This window comes from Blennius ocellaris, assembly GCF_963422515.1.
Source record: "Blennius ocellaris genome assembly, chromosome: 20".
Lineage (NCBI taxonomy): Eukaryota > Metazoa > Chordata > Actinopteri > Blenniiformes > Blenniidae > Blennius > Blennius ocellaris.
In genome coordinates this window covers 19,069,215-19,085,664 of record NC_137669.1, presented here as the reverse complement: position 1 = coordinate 19,085,664, position 16,450 = coordinate 19,069,215, and the positions used below count along the sequence as shown (strand labels likewise).

At 41.1% G+C, this 16,450-nt stretch overlaps 1 protein-coding gene across 5 annotated transcripts in view; it reads right to left on the bottom strand.

Annotated features, from left to right (window-relative positions):
* The window catches only part of LOC308144888 (voltage-dependent calcium channel gamma-6 subunit-like), a 28,427-nt gene that overhangs the window by 2,290 nt on the left and 9,687 nt on the right, over positions 1 to 16,450 (bottom strand). For 4 of the 5 annotated variants that reach the window (XM_080516146.1, XM_080516147.1, XM_080516150.1 and 1 more), the window contains 2 exons: positions 15,474 to 15,611; positions 13,425 to 14,939 (listed from right to left, as the gene is read on the bottom strand). In XM_080516146.1, coding sequence (XP_080372272.1) covers positions 14,719 to 14,939; positions 15,474 to 15,611 — 359 coding nt within the window. In that variant the 3' untranslated portion in view covers positions 13,425 to 14,718. Of the gene's footprint in view, positions 1 to 13,424; positions 14,940 to 15,473; positions 15,612 to 16,450 lie in introns of those variants that run through there. The other variant, XM_080516149.1, reaches the window with a different exon arrangement.

The following is a 16,450-nucleotide window of genomic DNA, read 5'->3' as shown; positions in this document are numbered from 1 at the left end:
TCAGCTTTAAAGCCTCTTTTCATCATGCGCGACGACTGAAACTTTTTCCTTTGTGTTCTTCTAAATTGTCTCACAGTTTGACGCTTCACAGATGACGCTGGTTAAAAAGTGGCCAGATGGTTATAAAACCACAAGTCTCTCTTGCATTTCTGCTCTGAGAGGAACAGAGTGCGGCAGACGGTCATATTTTGCCAAGTAATGATCTGCTACGGGACGAGTTGCCTGCCAAATGCAGGTCAACAGTATCTGCTTAACCTCGGGTCTCGAGAGACTCGGCCTCAGCCGTATCTAACCTACTGACACACACACACACACACACACACGCACACATCAGAGAAAGCTGCCACACTGAGCTATTTATTTTTCATTGTGTCTTCAAAGGTAATTACAGTGACAGATGGGCATTTGCCACAGACTTGGAGAAAGGGACAGCCGCGGACTCTGAGTTCCACCCTGAACGCCTCCGTTACCACCGCCAGTCTTCCCCGGCTCTTACTGCAGCGTGACGCCCGTCTGAGCAACTAACTTCATCAAGGGCTGAAGTTTCTGCAGTCTTCATAGAATCGTATGAAAGGATTCATTAATTATGATTAAAATAATGCGTTTTGAGCCTATAAGGAGGCTTTTTGAGCAATATGGAAAAACTTCTACATTTTATTTAAAGGCGTTATTTTTGACAGTATTTACAAAAACAATTCTATACAGAGCAGTGTTTTGCGTGTTCGTGTAAGTTATTACTATAATCACAGTAGTGCTGATTCAAGCTAATCTTACTTTGAAGTTGACGTCTTTCGTGTTTCTCTTCGTACAGAATCACAAGCGTTCCTCCAGTTTAATAGAAAATAGGTTTCAGATAATCACCTTCCAACAGTTTCCACCTCGTTTATACCACAACATTTCAAGAGAGAAAACGCATCGTTTTTGCCTTTTCATTTCAGAAAAGTTTCACATTTACACGGCTGTGTTTCGAAAGCGATACCTTGTGTGGTAACTGTTTCAGAAAATTAAAATTTTCCATCTTTCAGACGGAACGTTTTCCCAAAAACATTAATGCCATTTGAAAGCCAATGAAACTATTTGTGATGATGGGACTTTCTAACATTCAGTTTCAGGGTTTGTATGACTGCTTTTGATGTTTATGTTCCGATACCAATGGCTTGAAGGCAGCAACTGTTGGGTGTTTCCACAAAGGGCTGATAACTAGAGCGACAGGCTGGGGCTCGATCAAGTTTACACTCAGGGGGCGGAGCTTTAGTTTGAATTGGAGGCTGAAAATTTGATTCACGTGTTGCTCAGATATCAAATATTACCAATTTTAGTGAATAGAGTGCATCAATTATTCTTAAAAATACACACAAAGCACACTTGATAGTTCCTCAAGAAGAGGTTAGAACAGTTGGAAATCTCTGCGATATGTACTACAAACTACTGACTCTGAATCTGATGACTGGACTCGTGTTTGAAACTGAACACAAACGGAATCGGCTGCGATGGAAGTCAAATTCAAGCTGACCTCGGCGGGGACGACGGATTGTGAGAGGTGGGGGGGGAAAGAGAAAAGAGCACAAACGCCAGCATCAGTTCCTCTTCCCTCGATCTCGCTGTGAGCTATAACTATATACTATTTCAGAAACTAGAATAATAAATGTATTATTGAGTATATTATCGACCCATTCACTTCAACAAAAGCACATAATGTCTGTAAATGGTAATCTTTGGGTTGTCTTTATCATTCCGAGTGATTGACTATCATTTGTAGGTTACGCGAGGATTGTAACTCCTTGAGTATTATCATGTTGCTGGTGTTTCTATGATCGTAATGGTTATCGCAGGGTATTTATACATTTTGAAATGTTCTCTGTTCATTTTTGTAGGTTTTTAAAGTTACTTTTGAGTTTTTTTTGCGTACGTACATTAAGTTCAGTGGTGTCACGTGGAAAGCATGTGCACAGACGTGAGAGGGAAATAATCTGTATTTTAAGCATTTCATTTTTAATATCAACTTTGTTGTTTTGGAGGTCGACTGAGCACGCATGCTCTTTAGCAGCAACATGCTGAAATTGGAAAACTGCCACAGTGAGATCCTCAGTATTTGGCTGGTTTGGCTCAGGATGTGTATTGCATTTACATGAGAACCAAAATGCTTGTTTTTTGTGAATTAACGATATAAGTTGTTTATTGGGGTTTTTTTTTTGTCAGCGATTAAAGATGAAATATACTTTTTATGTGTAGTTTATTCAGTTCAACCTGAACTATTACACTATCTTATAAGTTACAATGAGGGGTTAATTCAGGTAAAAAGTCAAAAGTATTGGCTTGTTGATTTGTACCAAATCAAGTTTTGACGAGTTTTGTCAAAAAAGTTCAAGCGGTTCAAAAATTCTTCATTATTTTAATTTTACAGGTCGACAATGTGTCTCATTTACCAAAATACATTTCCAGAAAACAAAATTTTGAATGTTAAAATTGTCATTGCTACAATTATATATTGGTGTAAAATTATGAAAGTTTAAAAAAGCACCAGTTTATATTTTATGACATCTTTTGTGATTTTTTTTTTTTTTTTTCCCAAATGAATGAGTGAAGAATAAATGGGGGGGGGGGGACCTCCTTAAGTTAGAAAAACATGCATTTCTTTCACCTGTGAATGCTTTACACTCCTGTGGGTTTCTCTGTGGCTCTCCTGTAACATAAGGGTGGATCACGTGCCTTGCTCAAGGGCACATTGATGTTTTTTCTTTCCTCCATGGTTGCACGAGCCAATCTGATGATAAACTTTGTATCGTCTTTATTTTTCTCAGTCACTTTAAATTTTAATGTGAATTTCTTTTCTGTTTAGTTTTTTTGGTAAATTAGTCTTAGTTTTAAAAATTTTTAATGTTTTAGATATACTATACTCACTTTGCCTTTTTTCACAGTTTGTATTTCAATTCCAGCAGTTTATTTTTATACATTTCCTCTTCTTACTCTTTCATCCTACTTTTGTGTCCATTTCCTCGTTTGAAATGTATTAATGATTTACTTTTTCTGAACATTACCAACGTAGCCTAATAATCTGTGTTTTTTAATGTTCTGACTAGTGTATCTCTGTAGGCGATAGAATTTATATTAATCTATTTATTTTGATGGTGGTATGTATAGATATTCTCAATGTTCTCTTGTTTCGGAGTTGTGTGACTTTGGGCTATTGATGCTCGGTGCCTGCGTGCGACACGTGGTCAGTAGCCTTTGTGCTGGCATTAGTGAGGTCTGTGTCAGTGCCGTCAGTGGTTTTTACTCCGTATACATTAACGTACAAACACAACACACTCGTGACGTGGGAATCGTTCAGTACGGAAATCACGAACACTGTCCTGGATTTGCTTTTCATTCTTTTTTTTTTGTGTTTTCTTTCCGTGAACGTGTTTTAGGAAACATGGTCGAAAACAGTCGTCCTCGTTCTTCCGTTTTCGAAGTGAAAAGCCATTATTATCGAAGCCAGCGCGAGTCAACACTCAGGCTACTGACACACATCAAACCTGAAACTCCAAATGGAAAACTGGTGTATGTCTAATATTCTGCAGACCGATATGTCTGAGGGACAATATGGGACAGAGGAAGCAATATAATATACAGACCCTTACTGGACCAGACAAAGTATATAAGGTATATATACATATATAAATATCTAGATATATTCAATAAAGTTCTCTATGAAAAATGTGCTTCGTCGTGTGCATTTTTAAGTGCAGAACAACATGATTCATGAAGAATTTCAATGTATTTTATTAAACTTGTGCTTCTTAGTTATCAATTCATCTAAACAAACGCATATCTGGTTTACGAGCTTCATGCAGAGATGCAGCTTTTTACCTCCATGAACAAAACCCCAGACTTACTTTTATTATTTTATTTGTTGCCTACAAATCCGATTAATTTAGATGAAGACCACACGAGTCAGAGAAAAGAATCGTCTCCTCAGGTTCAGACTTGTGATCAAACTGTGACGGGAAAGTGGTTGTTTCTCATCAGTTCAATTAGGATTAATGACACAACTGCCTGACCTCAGTCCCGTCTAGGAGACGGACTCGCCCAGCGAGGGATCCTGTTTAAAATTTTCCAGGTGTGCAAAGAGTTTTTTTCTGTTCAGAGATGGATGGTGTGGGGGTTGTTTTAGTTTCTGGGAGAGTTCTGCACCCTTGCTCTTGCTTCAGGGCATTTTATTTAAATGAATGAAATTACGCTTTGTAGAAGTCTGGTAAAGAGCCTTTTTTCTTCTTTTTTTTTTAACCAGCCCCAGGAAACAGTCTTGCCACACTTGTGTAGTTTAGTGGTCTGGACCAAATAAACAAAAAGTTAAGTTTGCATTGATTTCAGTTGTGCTTTGCGTTCCCTTGGACTGTGGTAACATTGTAAGAATGTAAGTTAAGCAGTGCTCTTGACAAAAATGCAAGAAAATCCGTGTTGGATTATTGGGATGACATGAGCTAAGAACTTGAGAAAATAATCCTTTGTGTACATTTTGGATTTGGCACTTCTGAAATCATCCTCTGTTTATGTAATGGGTTGGGTCAAACTACAACCAAACCAGGTTAGAGTGGAAGTGGACCAGGAAATCATTGTTCAGGCCAGGATTTGTTTACAGGATGTGAAAATATGCAGGAGGTTGGACTTGATAGTTGTAGTCACCCAGAATAGCAAGACATTCATCTTCTGTCTATGCTAATGCCTGAGTGCTCGCCGGTGCCGCAACTTAAACATGCAAATTTCATACACAAACCGGATGAGATGGTAATGTCGCAGTAACAGCCAGCTTTTGAGAAAGCCCCAAGCTGGATTTTCACACGTGTGCTGCAGGAATCATTTGTCCTCCTGTTGCTTGTTGTGAGTGCGAAGTGATGCAACGCTCTCTAATGCGCTGGGTGTGTGATGTCTCTTGCAGTGATGTAACAGTCATCATTCACACAAATACAAAAGGTCACTTGCCGAGAAGACTTAAACCTGAGGTGGCCTTTTAAGAGAAGAGATTAAACGGCTGAATAGATGGACATTCTCGATGCAATGCTGTGGAAGAGAATGATCTCGCAAATCTCTCCGAAAAGGGAAACGGAGCAGACTGTGACAGGTAGTAATTAAGACTGTGCAGTCTCCTAATAACGCTGAGACGACATCCTCTCTGGAGAAAAACACAGGGAGGGACTGACAGCCCAGGGGAAATGTGACAGTTTTTCATCCCGGCTGACAATAGATCTGCTGGCGGAGCACACTGGAGACCGAGATGTGTTTGGTTGAAGCAGCGAGGAATGTGATTTGGTGTCAAAGTTTTAATTAGTTGGCCTCTCGGTCTGGAATCATTATGATGCTGCTGTGTAGTTCTCGTGTCTTTGTGCGGCTCTGTGCCGGGAACGTCGGCGGTGTGAAGGGTGGCCTCCATTCTCACAGTGTCTTTGAAACTATGCACAGGCCAGACCTGCTATTTATTTTTGATTTTTTTGTGGCTCACTTAACATTACAAAAGAGAACATTAGTTGAACAAGTGGTGTTTCTCTATTTTCTCTCTCTCTCTCTGTGCAGCCAATCTGTTTCTATAATAAGCAAAATGGCATTGATGGATTCATAATGGCGATACTCAAAGACATGAGCGAGCTTCAGATTTTGGTCAAGAACATTCATCGCTCAGGGAGGAATGAGCGATAAAGGCTTTTAAGTTTTAAGTAGTGACCTTATGTCTAAGACTTGCAGTTGTGATTCCAGTTAAAAGAGGCTACACTTTAAAAAAAAAAATTATTTGTAAAAAAAAAAAATCACTTTCCTTCCATTTCACAATTATGACACGTGTTGGTCGATCACATAAAATCCCTATTAAATTCATTTTCATTTATGTGGAAATGTTCCAGGTGAATGTATAATTTTTCAAGGTGCTGTTGTTAGTTATAGCTGCTCGCTGCTGTATTTTCTCATAGAATTTGATTATCTAACTTCACAGATTTACAGAAAATTTACAATCATTGTTCAATTAAACCGGACCAACATTGCGTCTCTCTGGCCAGCACGATACACGATCAACAGCCGTTTTTATTGACTGTAAATTGGCCACACAGATTGCCTCCTCCCGGACCAGGGGTATGGTCTCTACCCACTCCACCAGCATGCAACAATCTTTCCAGGACTCATTTAGGAGACTTAATCCAGCAATTAGTGAAGTCTGCCGCTCATTTCTTCCCCCCCCTCCGTCTCTCGTCTATCCCGTTGTAACTGATTGTCATAATCGTTGTTACCGCAGCAAACAGCAGTGTTGTCTTCCATACAGCGAGGAAGCGATAATGACGACCATCCCGTGTCGGCTTCCATGAGTCAACAGGAGCGTGCCACCTGTGAAGACATTCTGCATTTTCATTTCCTCCCTTCATTCATCCAGAAAGTGGGTGTCCGGCTGTCTCTCCTCTGTGCAGGGCCGTTTGGTGGTGAAGAGAGCGCGCCTGCAGCCTCTGATAACGCCTCCAGGCTTGCTGACAGACATCCATATGCCGGCAGGGAGAACTGTCACTCAAGATTACTTCCTCATTTCCTCTCGTCCTCAAATCCTCGCTCGCTCCCAGTGAGTGAGGGAAATCCCAGGATGAGACAACCTGGTGTGGCTTAGGCAACGCAGAAACAGGTTCATACTGCGGTTTACAATTCAGGACACAGCAAGGGGGGGGGGTCTGCTGTTTAGAACCAGCAGGATACTGATGAAACACTAATCTACTAACAGTTGCTTCTTTGGCTTGTTTAGTCGTGCCTCGATAAACAAACCTTGCTAATCAGAAATGCTGTATCAACTTCACTTGTTTGACCTTTTTCTGCTTCAGGATTGTGGAATTATTGGGTTTCCAACCTGAGGTCCAGCCCACCTTGAGGTGGTGCCGGAGATGAATAGAAGGCACAAGGCTTTGTTCTGTGCTGAATGTTAGATTTGAACCAGATAAAGAAAACCATTAAAACAATGCTTTCATTTTGAACATTCTTGCTTTTTAGCTAGGGTGGGCTTATTTGAAAGATTTTATAGTAATTTGAAAACCAGAGCCCAGAGAGGTTATGCATGTTATGCACGTAAGTATGCATGTTTTGCTTGTTATACTTCAAGCCGCTACCTTTGCTTCCTCTGTGTGGAACTTTTATAATATCAGTCTGTACTGTATTAGTCTGTGGAGAGACCGTGAGAGAAAACAGTCCTCTAAGCATTAAAGATGTGGCTCCTTCGTGGCCATATCATCCGGTAACATACACATAATTCACATTTCAGTCATTTTCCATGTAGCTTTGGAAGTCTGGACAGTGTCAATGTCCATCTGGGCATGTGTTTGCATGTAGCTGAAAGACCAGAGAGGAATTTTCCCCCACAGCCTTATGCTCTGGATACAATCCAACAAAGCTGCAGATTTTAATGAGCTCAATATCCCTTTTCGTTGAGTGTACTCTTTACTGGCTGTGTAGTGCTCATGTTTTTTAAAGGACTGTATTTTCATGGGTTGGGTGACCGTGTGAATGAATGACTGTCGGGGGACGAGGAGGTTGTGAATTAAATCCGACTCCAAATGTCCACACATAGCAAAGGGTCACATGTTATTGAATGTCAGTGCAAATGGCGTGGGAAGGAGCTTCGTGGACGTTTTCCATTTCTTTGGCCCACCATGAAGAATTTTTCACTGGTTTATCAGGATTCCCCACCTGTCTTGTGAAAAATCCAGTGAAACTTTTCCTTCAAAGGTGGCCGCTGCATTAAGATTAATGAAAGGCCCTGTTGTGAATCAGGAGTTTCTAAAAAAAAAAAAAAAGTACTATGTTACTGTATGCTCTGACTGTAACAAGTAATTAGTATTAAAATATTACCTGTGCAGTTACAATTACTGATGTTCCAGTGGAGTTGTTAATTTGGTTGTAGAGTAACATTTACTGCCATCGGGTACTACTTATGGACATCTGATTTTACACAGGATTTCCTTGTTTAATAATAATACATTTTACAAGCACCCCGGGATCAGTGCCTATGTACCTCGTTCTCCGTGAGAAGTCAGTGAGAAACGATGGAGAGCCGCAGGCTGCACTGTCTCTTCACAGTCTAATTCTGAGGATAGCTGCACTGTGTTTATGAGCTAAAGTCTATTCTGAAGCATCGTTTCACCAGTTCATTAAACTGCCTGCAATGCTTTTTGTGGAAGCAGTGACATGCCTTGGCATGTGGACGGACCAGAGGAGACTGAAGCTTCTAGTTTGTGTATAAAAAAGAAAAAAAAAAAATCAAACTTTTGTGCATGAGTTTTTTGGGGGTTTTTTTAACCTCTGGAAAAAAATCGCGAATTTGGACTTTTGCCTTTTTTTTTTCTGAAGTGCATGTGTTTTTTTGTTGTTGTTTTTTTTCACCTCCACATTTTTTTTCTTCAGTGTCCTTCATACTGCATAGAATGATAAAGCATATCCCTCTAACTATTTCCATTTATACTATATACTATAACTACAGCTCCATTTCATTCAAAAAAATGTGTATTGTTATTTTCGTCATTAAAAACAACAACATCCTAATAAATTGTACTATGATTGGGTGAAAAGTATAAACGTGTATCATTCCAACACTGGATTGGTTGGTTAGCGAGCCACGGCCCCTGAACATGAATGACCAATGGTAGAACCAGCCAATCCTGTGCACCTGTGCAAATTAGCCATGTGGCCCAGAAGACAAGTTCCGAAATCGTGCTAAAAATGGGAGCAAATAAGAATTCATTCATTTTGGATTTACACCAAAAAATGAGGCGCAGATGCTGGTGCAGCGCGCGCAATGGAGCCACTGGAACGGACACTCCTGAAGATGCTGCATGTGCTGAGGTAATGCTAACATTAGCTGCTAACGATGCTTGCACGTGTCACTTGCAAAAACAGCAAGTTAAGAGGCTTTTTCTCCCCCGATATTTGTAGCAACTGAATTGTGATGATGGAACTCACTGTTGTGCATAAGGCGTGTGGGTGTGACTGTGCTTGTGTCTTTTCCTGCTTTCGCAGACTGCAGGGTTAAGTAGTCCTGGTGGTTTGTTGTGATCTTTTTGAAGACTTGGAGTTTGACAAGATGAAGTTGGTGAGTGACAGAGAGAGAAATGGAGAGAGAGAAAACAGCTGTGGTGATGTTTGGCTCGTGGTTGTCTGTCTGTCTGTCAGCATCTGCAATGGTGCAGGGTTTGTTTGTTTTTTCAATTTGAGAGATGGCCTGTTTGCACAGTTCTGCAAATGTGTATGGGTATGTTTTTTTAATGATGTAATTGTCTAATAGTATTTGCTATAGATACATGGTTAAATAACGTCACATGGTCAGTCATACTGCAGGCTTATTTGCAAGTGCACTGTGGTATAGGATATACCTGGCATTTATTCAATATATTGCTCTTGTACCTGCACCAGATTGATGCCAATTATTGTTGTCTGCATTGTTATGTACAACTTTGCTTCTCCTTGTTATAAAACAACACAAGTCCACACAACTTTAGTCAATGCAGCTATGTCAGTGCTTTATTAATTCTATTCTCATAAATTAAGTGTGTGCACATGTGTGTTGTCATTCATGAAATTATGTAATATTATAGACCTATTTCATATAGGGAAAGTCTAGATTGATATTGCGCAACAATCAGAAGATGGGGATTGTCCTGAAGGTTTTTCTGGCACTGGTTGGATTAAAAAACAACTTTTGAATGAGCTGCAAATTCTGCACAATGGAGTACCTCCAGCTAATGGTTTAAAAAAATAATATATACCATTATAGTCATTATGGTATTTTGAAAAATGCTGGTATTGTTGGAAGTTGGGGTCTAAGCTGTGACCTAAACTGGTTTAGTCTTTAATGGCATTTTTCTTTTGATTTTTTTCACCTTTTTTTTTTTTACTACTCATTTTGAAGCCACTCCTTTTAAACTTCTCAACTTCTACTTGAGAAATGAATGTGAACGCTTTTGACACCTCTGTGTGTCACAGCAATGCTACAGCAATACCACTAAGTGCACATCATTAAGACATTTTAATTCTGAGAGACGATTAAAAGAAACATGATGAAGTCATTAGCCACTGTAATCAAGCTGTAATTTTCAGTCACTTGGAGTAACTTAAGAACTAAACTAAGGCCAACAGATAAGACTTTTTTACTTTGACATCTCCTAAACCGAGGATGGTGATTGGACTCTATGGCGCTGTGGAGTGAAAGACTTTGGGAATGTGTGGAGTCAGTTAGAAGCAGGGTCGAGTTGTGCTCACACTGTGTGTGTGTGTGTGTGTGTGTGTGTGTGTGTGTGTGTGTGTGTGTGTGTGTGTGTGTGTGTGTGTGTGTGTGTGTGTGTGTGTGTGTGTGTGTGTGTGTGTGTGTGTGTGTGTGTGTGTGTGTGTGTGTGTGTGTGTGTGTGTGAAAAAGTCGATCTGAGTGCGTCTAAATGCACAGCTTGTCTCCAGGTTTGTGTTTCTCCTGTTACGTCAGTCCTATTGGCCACGCTCTATATTTAGCCGGGAGGTCGCAGCCAAACGGCGTGGGCGACGGTTCAGAGTCTGGAAGGAGGTCAAGATAGTGACGCGGAGTGAGCAGGATAACAAGAAGCCAAGCGGCGATAACAGCAGTGGAGGTGCAGGAACCACAAGTCGGATCAATCAAAACACTGTGCCAGGAAACACATGCCTGAACGCATCCCTCCTGCTATTTGTAGCTTCTATGTGTTTACCTCTCGGATTCTTCTACCAGATAAGAATTTGACCCGGGGGGGGGGGGGGGGGGCAGTGTCACATGATGATTTTTGGATGACTCGGATATATCATAATTATGACTTGAGAGCGATTGTTACAACGACGAGGGAGAGGGGGAAAAAACCACGGTGGTATTTAAGCAGTCTAAATATGTACAGTATCGTATGACGGCATGTAACATGCTACCGAAACATCCCATGTTCAAATTTAGCCGAAGACCTTTGTTGTATGTCATTGCTGCTTTCCCTCCTCTGACTTCCTGCTGCTACTCCTAGTTAATAGTCTGAAAAGAGGAACATGTTGCTAATCTGACAAAGAAAACGAACTTCATGAGAGGAAAGGTGGGGTATGGGTGAGTTCTTATATCACTTGGACTTGGAAGAAATGTGATAAGCTTCGGAAAGTTGGGGTCAAACTCACATTATTTCATTTCTTTGGTTGACTAAATCACATGTACTCTGAGGACTCCCAAAAATACTTATGCAGGGACCTTACCTGCCCACTGAACCTGGTGAGCCCCACACAAGTGCTGAGAAGTTGTATGGAAGCAAATTGGATTAAAATGACAAAATCTTTAGCTCTTTCATTGATTAATTCGATTTTCATATTCAAATCAGGAGACTATTTTGCTGTATATGTGCGATTCATAATGACGAGTGAAAATTGGATCGTTGTACCATGAGGATGTTGTTTATACTTTCCTCTCGGTTTAATTCCGGAGTGAACAGCATTGAATTACACACATGCATAAACAAAACACTTTGACCCAACTGTATCACTCATGATTGCTAATCTTTAGACAAATATTTCTCCGGGCGATCTGGTGGTCAAATAGCAGGGGCAAATACCACCCGGGGTAAAAAAGCTCCCTGCTGCCTGGACCCTTGTTTGACTCCTGGTCTGCTGGACTTGGTCACATGGTCTGCCAAGCTTCTTTTTTTTTTTTTTTTTTTATAAATGTCTTCTAGTTTTTCTTATCCTGTTAACTCAGAATGAGAAAATGCTTTCCTCTCACTATGTGACTTTAGATTAAAAAGAGCTAAAACCCACTTCCTGTGTGATTAGGCGCTGATTCAGGGTGGCCCCTGCCACCTTCTCTGAAGTCTTTTTAATGACTTCTCAACAAGCTGCAGCATGAATACAGCAGGCTTGGACATTCAGTACATTAGTTTGCTGACATTAACCTGCACTGAACTACTTCAGTAGCCATGTTCATGCAAGTTTCACATGCTTAAGCTCAAGTATGAGTCTCGTCTCTTTAAAAAGTGTGAATGTAGCCATTTGGAACATACCTGTTTCTACATTTAAACTTACTTTTGAGGTTTCATTTCAGCAAACATGTTTGTCTCATACACTGGTTTTGAACTGTCACAATCCATTGTTAGGCATGACTGTAACAGCCTATTGAAGTGACGTAATCATTGCCACATAGAAAAGCCCAATAAATTGACACTCAAAAGAGGATTCATTAGCCAGGTTCAAGTTAGCGCAGTCATTTTCACCTGAAGGTGTAAAGTGGGACAGTTCATAAAAGCAGCTACTGAAGAGGCAGTGAGTTTAATCCAAGGACGTGTGGATAGTGCAGCACAGGAGAGAAATGAAACCTGCGAGATGACGACATTAAATATTCATGACGTTTAATAATAAAATGAACTCATTCATACTCAATCGATTCAGTTCAAAAAGGGAGAAAAAAAAAAAGAGGATTTGTAGAGATGGTTCTCGTTCCATTCAGGCAGGGAGGAGCACTTTCTTCGGACATAAATCATCATCGAGACAACACTGAGAGTGAAACTACGGCAGCTCCTCACTCCTTCAGCAGATTTTAAATTGTTTGCAGCTTCTACTTGACAAGAAATCTTTACAATAATTTATAGTTGTGCAGCTCCCAACTTCCACTTTATTTCAAACTTTAAGTGCGTAGTCTCATGATGAATTGACTTTACATTGCATAAGATGATGATAAAACTACTGCTGCACATGGCCTAAGAAATATGTAGTGATTGTCTATTTGTACCAATGCAGTAGGAAAACCTTGTGACTTAACAACCTATTCCTCCAATTATAACATTTATTCTGCAATACTACTTTTTCTAAACTGCTCAAAGCATTTGTAACTGTTAGTTGGAGCAAGTTTTATTATATTTACTGTGGTCTTTTCTTTTAATTCCGCTGGACGTTACTTGTCTGGGTACAATATTAATTTAATAGACTATAGCGTTGACATTTCCACACTGTGTTATTAAAAAATATGTAACCGGGTGGTTATTGTGTATTAAATTAATTGTCTCAAAATGTCATTTCCAGGCGACAGGGTTGCGTAAAACAATGCAATTAATGTATTTCTAATTAATGCCTATCTCGCCATACACTGAGTATCAACAAAACATTCAGCAAAGACAATCAAAGGCGACTCTTCACAAGTTGAAGTTGAGGACAAACAAAAGGCTTTTTTCCCCCCCCACACTTTCATCACTGAGAATTAACAAGCTTTTTAAAAGAGGTTCTCAGATTAGAGGTCCATGCATTATTTGTTCAGAGGGGGAAGCTTTGTCGGTTCATATTGAGCTTGTATTGTTTACCTGAGCAAAAGGAGGGCTGTTTCAAACACAAAAGAAGGAGTCTGGAAAGCTTTGTTGTGGGATAATGGTCAGTGTTTTGTGTTTTGTGGATTAAGAAGGAGGAAAAGTTAGTTTGGATGCAGTTCATGCAAGTTTGGTTCCGAGACAACTCTCGTTTTTCAAAGGGATTCATTTAGATGCTTGACGTGACGAGTGTGACACTTAAATGAAAAAAAAAAATGGCTTGTCATCTGAAATATGCATCACATAGCACCATGTCGCCTCAGGACTGCTGTTTACTGCTGGTGAGCTACAATGCATGAATCACATGATGAAAAATCTCGGGCCCTGTTTACACGACAAGTGAAAACGCATAATTTTTGCATTTTTGTTTCAGAAAAGTCACGTTTATGCAACGTTTTGAAAACACTGCCTGTTCACATGGAAATGACAGAAACACTACACAATGAAGTTCGCATGACGGGACATGAGGTGGCGCTGTTGGTTGTTTTTAAATGAAACCCTGGAAAAACAACATGTGTGCAGAGAACAGAGAGCTGTAAACATGAACAATGGTGAGTACACAGACATCCGTAGTGACATTACAGGTGACCCTCAACTATAAAACTACCAAGAAGTAGTCTGAGTGTTTTCAGAAAGTTGCAACCAAACTTTTCCATTTTCACTTGAAAGTGTAATCGTATAAACGGAGCCTAAATGTGCCGGTTACTTTCAGGTGTGATGACCTGTTGGTCCTACAGAGGGCGCACAGGCTTCTGATACGAATGTTATGAAGCCACTGACCAGCCTTTGCACGTCCAACATTTTGACAGTAGCATGTTAGCTTTCCAACTAGCATTCAAAGCAGGCACTTATATGAAAGCTTTTGAACATTCAGCTACTTGGCAGTATGTGAGTTGTCATTTTGCAAATTGCTTCAGTGAATAGTTTATTTCCCCCTGTGAACAAATAGCATATTGCCTCCAAACCCTGCAGGATCATTAATAAGACAATACTGGAGTGTTTCCCACACACGTCTGAGCATCAGGATCATATTAGTGCAGCTTAACTTAATATGATATTTGGCCTTTAGAGCACAACATACTGATTCCAAGTTATAGGATCATAAATGTACTAATTACCAGTCAAAAGGAAATGGCTCTCGTGGCGGCAACCTCCCTGATAATAAAGTAACTGTCTGGTATGTGGTATGTGGTCTTTGCTTAATTCAGAAAATGAAGCACATTAAATGCCACAGATTCCTCCATCAGTGTCTCATTAGCATGCGTGGAATTCCGCTCGGTCAACAGAAAAAAGTCATCCCCCCCCTGTGCTCAGACGTGTCTGGGAAATCTGTCCGCCCCCCCCTGCAGCCTCCGTCCGCTCGGGAGGGGGGGCGGTTAAAGTGCGCCATCACCTCGGGCCACTAGCTGCTGCTGTCCTTGTGAGGGAGGCACCGCTGCCAGGGGCTGTAGGGCAGCGCCAGGAGCAGGAAGAGAATGCCGCCGATGATGAGGACGGCTCCCGCACAGCCGATGCACGACACCGACCAGGACAGCTCGTGGTGGAGCGGGACCGTGTGGTCGCTGGCCAGGAAGGCCAGGACGGACTGGTGGAAGACCATGACTGAGAGAAGCACCAGGAAGCCTGAGGGGGCGGAGAGAGAAACGCCAGTCGGGCAAAACATTATGAGCACTGCGAGAGGCACTCTTTGTCCACAACTGCTGTTCTTAGGGTTGTGATCTGCAACAGCCAGTGTCTATTAAAATTGGTATAAGAAAGAGAGGGAAAAGAGAACCGTTAAACGAGCTGCAATGTCATGGGTGACCGAGACTCATTGATGCACGTGGTTCGGTGTCACTTCCTTCAGGACTTAAACAATCTGCTGCCACGGCACACCTTCAGTGGTCTGAAGCCCCGGGCTCTATTAGGCAGGTGGCCATAATGTTTTGTCTACTCCCTCTACCTCAGTGGTTCTCAAAGTGAGCAGCTGCACTGTATGAGATGATCTTTAGGTTTAGGTTATACTCGGCAGCAGGAAAACCTGGGAGCCAGAATGGGGGCCTTTTCTGCTCCTTATAAAAACACTATGAAATGCAGCTTTTTACCATAAATTGCGGTGATTAAAGCTCATCAGGCACCTCTGAAGATCATCTTGCTGCTGCTGCTTTGTTCACTCACCTGACAGGATGAAGCAGATGGACGCCGGCTTCAGGAAGAAAAGAATCTCTTTGCTGAGAGACATGGTGATGCAAATGGCCCCCATCACCATGAGGAACAGGCTGAAAAGAGCCAACATGGCTGCAGCTACGTTTAGATCTGCACAGAGGAGGAGGAGGAGGAGAAGGAGGAGGACGGCACTATTAATGAAAACATCTGCGCATTAGGAACACCACTTTTCAGCCAGAACCGAGTGCTGTTTTATCCAGTAGACCTGACATCAGACGTGAAAGCCAGAGCAGCTGCTGCTCTTTAAAAGCCGACACTTTCTCTGTTGCACTCAGGCATGTCTGACTGTAGCCGCTTGAGTGGCTGCAGCAAAGTGTCAGTCTGGGGTAGCTTGTCGCGGGCTTGTGTAATTTATGATCAAAGTGATGCCTATGGAAGTTTGTTGTTGTCGGCACTCGGCGGCAACACAGTTTCACAAATGATCTTGTCACAAATTGCCGATAAGGTAAAACAGCGGCGATGCTTCATTTTGTACACTGTTTGTTTTCATTAGTGACATTCAAAAGGAGCTGAAGAGAAGCATTTAATAAATGCGGGGCTCGAGAGTCGGCAGCGGCTTGCTAGATATGAATGTGTCTTCAAATTTGGGGTCTTCAGATTCCTTTTAAAAGTCTCACTGAAAGCTGAGCCAGAACTGTGAGGGTCGGTGCGAACGAGATTCTGTGAGGAAATGCAAATTCAACTAAGTGGGGCAATTTGGTTGAATACATGTCTGAATTTTAAAAAAAAATAAGAAAAAAGAAATCATTAGAATTGGTGAGGTTTCATTGTGCTCACTGTCATTTTGCTGGAGCTGAAGACGGTTGTAAATCTGCAGAGCTGCTGTCTCTTCATCTAACAGCTCTATATATTTTGCCATATTTTCCTCACTAACTCGTTTTTTTTTTACTTTTACTGTTGTTTCAGGCATTTAGAGTAACTACTGAAGT